Source organism: Lissotriton helveticus, chromosome 9 (genome assembly GCF_964261635.1).
Source record: "Lissotriton helveticus chromosome 9, aLisHel1.1, whole genome shotgun sequence".
NCBI classification, from domain to species: Eukaryota; Metazoa; Chordata; class Amphibia; order Caudata; family Salamandridae; genus Lissotriton; species Lissotriton helveticus.
Genome location: NC_136070.1, coordinates 1,275,449,289 through 1,275,458,060, shown reverse-complemented (window position 1 = coordinate 1,275,458,060; position 8,772 = coordinate 1,275,449,289). Strand labels below are relative to the sequence as shown.

Sequence of the window (8,772 nt, the reverse complement as noted above, 5' to 3'; positions counted from 1 at the left end):
TTCGTTCCCGGAGGAAGCGGGGGTTTTGAGACCAGAAGGTGGTTCACTCTGCAGGTGGCACGATAGAGCTTATCTCATCCATCCATCCATTCATCCATCCATCCATTCATCCATTCATCCATCCATCCATTCATTCATTCATCCATTCATTCATCCACCCATCCATTCATTCATTCATTCATCCACCCATCCATCCATCCACCCATCCATCCATCCATCCATTCATTCATTCCACCTCGGACCTGCAGCCACCGGCCCCTTCCTGCAGATCCGGGTCTCTGCCCCTGTGTGTTGGATGCCCCTGCCCGCGGCGGGTGGCACCATGCGGGCCCTGGCCCTCTGCTGGCTGGCCTCCATCTTTGGGCATCTTTGGGGGTGCCAGTTGCCCCACGACTGGCGGCCTCAGACGGAGGCCTGCCGGGCGGAGCTGGTGGAGACCATCGTCTTCGCCCGGGTGCTGGCCCTGCACCGCGACACCTACAGCGTGCACAACTACCTGCCCTGGCAGTACGACTCGGAGCTCTTCTACTCGGCCGAGATCGAGCTGCTGTGCGACCAGGCCTGGGGCAGCATGCTGGAGGTGCCGGCGGGCTCGCGGCTCAACGTCACGGGCCTGGGGTACCTGCCCTGCCACTCCTACACCGTGATGGAGAACAACTCCTACTACTTCTTCCTCAGGTGAGCGTAGCGCCAGGGGCCGCGCAGGACGTCACCTCCGCGTCCTGGTCCGTGATGCCTCCTTAATCCAGTCAATGTGGTTTGCTTCGTTATTTAAATATGCATTATATATATAGCAATTCGCATTGAAGAATGAGTGGATATATAAAAATAAATATTTGGATGGAGGATTTAGTAGCAGTGTGATTGACTGTTTACTTGACTAATTTAAAGTGTCTCACTAAATATATTGGATAGTGACTAAACTGTGTGAACATCTGTATCACTTTGTCAGTTGTTGTGTAAACTGCTTCTCCAGTTGGTTACTAGCTATTTGAAAGTCTAACAGCCTGATTCATGTAGGCAATAGCGCTCGCAAAAGGGCCAGATTCTGAGAATCTGGCCCTTTGCGAGTGCGATTTTTGCATTTGGTATTCACAATCCCAAATGCAAAAATCGCTATTTAAGAATTCGCATATTTGCGAGGAATGGCATTTAAGGAATCTCTAATAGAGATTCCTCAAATGCTATTCATGACACATCAGGAAATTGCGATTTTGCACTTTTGGGGCCGCTATTTACCGAGAGGTCAGACCTGTCGGTAAATAGCAAAAACTCAGAAAAATGCTTTTAAAAGCATTTTTCTAAGTTGCATGTTGCACACACACATGTCCTTTGGACATGTGTGTGCGCAACACCTGTTCAAATGTGCATTTTAGGGGTGCTACAGGGTGTCCTTTGGACACCCCTGGCACCCTTAAAATCGCTATCTTATTTGCGAGTATCAAATTGCTACTCGCAAATAAGGGATACTCCCCATTCATTCCTATGGGCCTCTTGGCCCATAGGAATGAATGGGGAGTATTTGCGAGTAGCAAATTGCTACTCGCAAATAAAGAACATGTAGGAATCGCTATTTTATTAGCAATTCCTACATGAATGCCGTTTTGCGTGTCCTCAATAGCGAGTCGCTATGATTCGCTATTAGGGACACGCAAAACGGCATGTACATGAATCAGGCTGTAAATTAGTTATTGATTAGTTAACTGAGTATTTGTATGGGAGAGTGAATGTGTGTGTGTGTTTCAGTGGAGGGGGGAGGGTGACTGCCCAAATATTTGTGAATAGTTGATTCAGAAGGTATATGAAGTTAAAACTACAGTTGTTTGGGTGAGTGAATATCTTTATGGGTGTGGTGATGAGCAAATATCTCTCTCAATGGTACATGTCCAACAAAGTAGAAAAATAAAAGGCAGTGTATGTGTCAGTTGTTGTTTGTAAATAAGTATACATAAGACTCAGTGATTGTATGAGTGACTGTATGGATAACTGTATACTTGTAATAGTGATTTTATAACACACTAGGTATGAGTTAGTATCTATATGAATACATGAAGGGGTGTTTGTATAAGTGTGTAGCTAAGTAAATGTAAGTATGATCCATTGTTTGCATAAGTAGAATGACTTCATAAGTGAATAGGATGTGTGCTGGTGTGTAATGTTGATATAGGTGAATAAGTATATTTGATAGTGTTCTATTGATCATTGACAGCATGTATGAGTGAATCTATAGGTAAGTGTTTAGATGTGTGTTTAGATCTAGGAATCACTGAGTGGGTGTTTAGAAACTTGTATTGGTGTGTCAATGGATTCAAATATGGTACTCTGTATTTTACAGTGAGTGATGAAAGGGTATACTAGTGTATGATGAGGTGTATCTGATTATCACGTGCATGATGTCATCAGTGATGTCATCAGTGATGTCATTTGAGATGTCATCAGTGATGTCACTGACCATGTCATGAATGATGTAATATGTGACATCATCAGCAGTGGATTGCGGGCGCGCAAGATATAGTCAGTACAACTAACTATATCGGAGGAATTTCAATGGTTTTGTACGAGTGAAATGTCCAGCTAACTATAACACCCCTAAAACCTACGTTTTTTTCAGTGAATTTCTAAGGTTTTTTAAATGCTAATTCCAAACTATATCAGGCCTGAAACCTATGGTTTTTTCAGTGAATTTCAAAGGTTTTTTAAATGCTAATTCCTAACTATATCAGGCCTGAAACCTATGGTTTTTTCAGTGAATTCTAAAGGTTTTTTAAATGCTAATTCCTAACTATATCAGGCCTGAAACCTATGGTTTTTTCAGTGAATTTCGAAGGTTTTGTAAATGACAATTTTTAAATGTATTAATTGTTATATATTTTTTTTATACTGATTTACTACATTTTTTAAACTAATTATTTTTAGATATTTTAATTTTTAAATTACATTATAATTACATTATACATTACATTACAATGTATACTTTCTCAGAATGAATTACTTTGGTTTAAATACTTTGCAAATAGGCAATAGACTTCTAAGTACAGTAGTTACAGTTGTTACGATGGGCAACACAATTTCAAACACAGTGCAAGATTGACCTCAATGTGAATTTCTAGTTAAATGTAATTAGTTACTTTATGGATTACTTTTATAACGACAGGACTAGATCCTAGATTCATTCCTTGAACATCTCCTGTAAACGGTTGAGTAAAAGTGTTTTAGTTACAGTAGTGATTTTTAAGGAATATTATTGTATTTTTAAAGTTGACACTTAGAAATTTTTTCACATAGAATCACCAATGTTATCCTATAGCAGGAAACTCCTTTAGCAGGTAAGTAGTGCTATCGTCACTTTTTCTTACTCAGGGGTGGCTCCTGGATTCAGCACTGGTGCATCTCCTGTAAACAGTTAAAAGAATGTGTTTAAGTCATACAGGCAATTTTTAAGGAATATTATTTATTAATTATACATAATATCACCTTCTTTTGAAAATGTACTTTGTGCTTTTGCGCGCTCCATGTACGTCACCTCCTTCCTGTGCTACATATCACTGTGCTGTCACGCTGTACGTCACCTCCTCTCTGTGCTACACGCCACTGTGCTCTCACGCTGTACGTCACCTCCTCACTGTGCTGCATGTCACTGTGCTGTCACGCTGTACGTCACCTCCTCACTGTGCTACACGCCACTGTGCTCTCACGCTGTACGTCACCTCCTCACTGTGCTGCATGTCACTGTGCTGTCACGCTGTACATCACCTCCTCACTGTGCTACACGCCACTGTGCTGTCACGCTGTACGTCACCTCCTCACTGTGCTGCATGTCACTGTGCTGTCACGCTGTACGTCACCTCCTTCCTGTGCTACACGTCACTGTGGTGTCAAGCTGTACGTCACCTCCTTCCTGTGCTACACGTCACTGTGCTGTCACGCTGTACGTCACCTCCTCACTGTGCTGCATGTCACTGTGCTGTCACGCTGTACGTCACCTCCTCACTGTGCTACATGTCACTGTACTGTAACGCTGTACGTCACCTCCTCACTGTGCTGCATGTCACTGTGCTGTCATACTATACGTCACCTCCTCACTGTGCTACATGTCACTGTGCTGTCACGCTGTACGTCACCTCCTTCCTGTGCTACACATCACTGTGCTGTCAGGCTGTACGTCACCTCCTCACTGTGCTACACCGCACTGTGCTGTCACGCTGTACGTCACCTCCTTCCTGCGCTACACGTCACTGTGCTGTAACACTGTACGTCACCTCCTCACTGTGCTACATGTCACTGTGCTGTCAGGCTGTACGTCACCTCCTCACTGTGCTGCATGTCACTGTGCTGTCACGCTGTACGTCACCTCCTAACTGTGCTACACGTCACTCTGCTGTCACGCTGTACGTCACCTCACTGTGCTACACGTCACTGTGCTGTCACGCTGTACGTCACCTCCTCACTGTGCTACATGTCACTGTGCTGTCCTGCTGTACGTCACCTCCTCACTGTGCTAAACGTCACTGTGCTGTCACGCTGTACGTCACCTCCTCACTGTGGTACACGTCACTCTGCTGTCACGCTGTACGTCACCTCCTTCCTGCGCTACACGTCACTGTGCTGTAACACTGTACGTCACCTCCTCACTGTGCTACATGTCACTGTGCTGTCAGGCTGTACGTCACCTCCTCACTGTGCTGCATGTCACTGTGCTGTCACGCTGTACGTCACCTCCTAACTGTGCTACACGTCACTCTGCTGTCACGCTGTACGTCACCTCACTGTGCTACACGTCACTGTGCTGTCACGCTGTACGTCACCTCCTCACTGTGCTACATGTCACTGTGCTGTCCTGCTGTACGTCACCTCCTCACTGTGCTAAACGTCACTGTGCTGTCACACTGTACGTCACCTCCTGCCTGTGGTACACGTCACTCTGCTGTCACGCTGTACGTCACCTCCCTCCTGTGCTACACGTCACTGTGCTGTCACACTGTTCGTCACCTCCCTCCTAGTGTACACATCACTATTCTGTCAGGCTGTACGTCACCTCCCTCCTGGGCTACGCGTCACTCTGCTGTCATGCTGTACGTCACCTCCTCACTGTGCTACACATCACTGTGCTGTCAGGCTGTACGTCACCTCCCTCCTGGGCTACGCGTCACTCTGCTGTCACGCTGTATGTTGCTAGATGTTATTGCCTCGGCATACAGTACTTAGTACATCTCACATTATCATGATATACTTCATCATTTTCCCCTTATATACATTGCCCCACAGTAGTTCATCCTTTTCCTTGATGTCTTTTCATGCTGTCCATCATCATCTTTCCATGCCATATGTCAGGACCGGTTCCTATGCTAAAATGTCTTATAGCTGTAGAATACTTCATCCCTTTTTGATGTCATGCATCATCACCTTATTCTACTGTATCATGTCTCATAGCGTACAGTACTCCATCTCCTTTAATGCTTTATGTCATCGCCTTGTCCTGCTGTATGATGTATAATTGCCCTACATTGCTTCATCCCCTTTCCATCATCCCCATACAGTACTTCATCTCCTTCACATGCCTACATCATCGCCTCGTCCTACTATATGATGTGTCAGAGCCATACGGTACTTCATCCCCTTTTCATCGCCATGCTTTGCCACCTGTCTCAGTGAGTGTTCTGTTCTTGCCTTGGTGTATGCCAACTTCTTCTCGCAGGTACGTCATTGCATTGCCCTGCTGCACATCTCACTGTATCTTCCCATACATTGTCTCTTTGTCAAGTGATGTTCCATCTCCTGGATATAGTCTACATCCGCTTGTCATATAATATGTCATCACCTTTCCGTGCAATGCATCACCTCCTTTCTGTACTACATGGCTTGCCGTGTCGTGCAGTATGTTATCACCATTTCACAGATTGCAGCATCACTGTGCCGTCCTGACTTAAGACAAAATACTAACTTAAGACAAAATGCTAACCTTACTACTACTAAATGCCTTCTGTAAATACCAAAATCGGTCCCATTGTTTCGTGCCATACTGTACATCACTACCTGATCATTTCCTATGTTTACATCTTGTCATACTGCACACAGCTACCATTTCCGTCTGCACTCTGTAACCGTGCCTTCTTTCTACACATTGTGGTATTGTCCTACTGTACTCCATCACCTTTCCAGCTGTGCACCATCACCTTGTCATACTCTACACCGTCTCCTAGGTGTATTGTGCATTATCTAGTCCGTCACACACAGTGGTCTTGTCAGACTGTACGTTGTCACCTTCTCATTCAGTCATTGAGTTGTCAGACTGTCCCCTGGCTCCTGTCATTTTGTACGCAAACACCGTGTCATAACCTTCGCTATTTCGTCGCTAAACTTTGCTCCATTATGTTTTCAATCTGCACATCATAACCTTGTTACTCTGTACATTGCATTATTGTCATGTTATAGCGTACTCCATTGTCACATCATACTGTCATGTTCTTTGTGGCATAATAATTTCCATTAACGTCAGTAATTGTATCTTACCTTCTCACACTGTACATCTTTGCCTTATCATAATTGATATCGTAGCTTTGCCGCACTGCTGGTCGTTACCGCCTCATATTCAGCATCCTCTTCTTATACTGTGCATCATTGATTTGTTCTATTGTCCATCCTCACCTTCTCGTTCTGTACATTGTCATCTTGGTATATTGTACATTATTACCTTGGCGGACCCTATGTCATCGGCTTGTCAGATTGTGCAGCCTGACTTACTGTACGTTCTTGCCTTGTCACAATTTACGTCATCGCCTTGTAATCCTGTATGTTGTTTCCTTGCGCATTGTGCATTATTGCTTTGTAATCCTGTATATTATCACCTTGTTGTACTGTATAGCACTGCTGTCTTATATTGTGCATTTGGCCATACTGTACGCCACCGTCTTGTCATACTGTGAGTTGTTGCTTCGTCACACTGTACATCATCACCTTGCCATGCTGTACGTCATCGTCTTGTCATACTGTAAGTTGGTCCTTCGTCACACTGTACATCATCACCTTACAATGCTGTACGTCATCGTCTTGTCATACTGTAAGTTGGTCCTTCGTCACACTGTACATCATCACCTTGCCATGCTGTACATCATCTTCTTGTCATACTGTAAGTTGGTCCTTCGTCACACTGTACATCATCGCCTTACCATGCTGTATGTCATCGTCTTGTCATACTGTGAGTTGTTGCTTCGTCACACTGTACATCATCACCTCAACACACTGTATACTGCCACCTTGCCCTACTGTGCATCATCAGTTTATCATACTGCATGTCTTCACCTGGTCATACGCCCCTTTGTCTTCTAGGAGGATTGTGCATTACCTTGTTTCATCACACACCATTGTCTTTTCATACTTTGAATTGTTGCTTCGTCATATTGTACATCATCACCTTTGCACACTGTATACTACCACCTTGCCACACGGTACATCATCACTTTAATGCACCGTATACTTCCACCTTGCCATACTGTGCATTATCACCCTATCATAATGCATGTCATCACCTTGTCGTACGCCCCGTTCTCTTCTAGGATTATTGTGTATTAACTTGTTTCATGGCACACCGTTGTCTTGTCATACTGTATTTCACTGCATTGTTGTACTCTTCGTACTCGTGTTTGCAAGCAGTGGCGTAGCTTCAATGATCTGCAATAAATGACTGAGTTGTGCCACTGATCTTGCTCGTACCTGTGGCTGGAAAGTATTCGATGCATTTCACAAATGGTTGAGAAGAACGTCCTTTTGTTATTTCTGACCCCACGCCCCCCAAAAATATTTTTCTGCTATTAGTCCACCACCGAAATATGCTGAACTCCTCATCTGTGTTTATACCCTTTGGTATTGAGGCGTCTCTCTCATATCACACACTCTCACTCTATTGTATTTAGGTTTTAAACATTGTTTAAATGCGTATAGAATTTTTAAAACAAATGCATCAAGTACCATTGTCTTTGCACTATCAAAATATTTGCTAGCCATGTGGTGTAAGCGACGACAATTAATTGACACTGATTGCTAGCCTCAATGTCATGAACTGATTGTTCTGAATGCAGTGTTATTTTTAAATTAATAATATTTTAATATTTTAAGATGAGATTGTATTTAGTTTTTATGAAATTTTTTGCCATGCGTATGTAAATGTATCTCATAGCTTTCCTTTCTTTTTTATTCTGTACTCTTTTATGGCCATTCGGCCGAAATAAAGAATTTTTGAATTGAATTGAATTTATACTGTTTGGGTGTATAACCGTCTGTCTCCACGCTGCCCCTCCTTCCTCTCTACTGTATTTATACAGTTTGGTTGTCTAAAAGTCTCCCTCTATCTCCCCTCATGTTCTTCCGTGGCATTAAAAAAGCTCGGTGGATTAATGCATTCCCTGCAGAAATATTTGCAGAATGTAAATGCTGCACCTTCATATCCCTGCAGATGCATTCAATCATTCATCCTTCTGGGGTTGTTAAATGAGTGCCACTGTAATAGGTAATGAGTGGCTTTGAGACTTTCATGATAAAGTGCTATATAAGTCTCCACTTATAGCCTTTATTATTTATCTCCCTAGGATGTATACATCTTTCTCATATCCCCCTCTCTCCAATAACTGATGGAAACTGATAATGAATTTATATTTTTGAAGTATAGTTTCACCCTCTTCTTTTTTCCAGAATACTCAGATTAAAAACTCCAAATCTCTCTCCATGAAATCCCGCAATGGGACTTCCCCTCCCTGTAGTTTATACGTTGCTGTAACA

General features: G+C 43.4%; 1 protein-coding gene across 1 annotated transcript in view; it reads left to right on the top strand.

Moving 5' to 3' along the window:
* Positions 1-257: 257 nt before the first annotated feature.
* The window catches only part of LOC144780819 (coiled-coil domain-containing protein 3-like), a 129,603-nt gene continuing 121,088 nt past the window's right edge, over positions 258-8,772 (top strand). Inside the window, exon 1 of the mRNA XM_078659324.1 lies at positions 258-678. Coding sequence (XP_078515450.1) covers positions 296-678 — 383 coding nt within the window. The 5' untranslated portion in view covers positions 258-295. The remainder of the gene's footprint in view (positions 679-8,772) is intronic.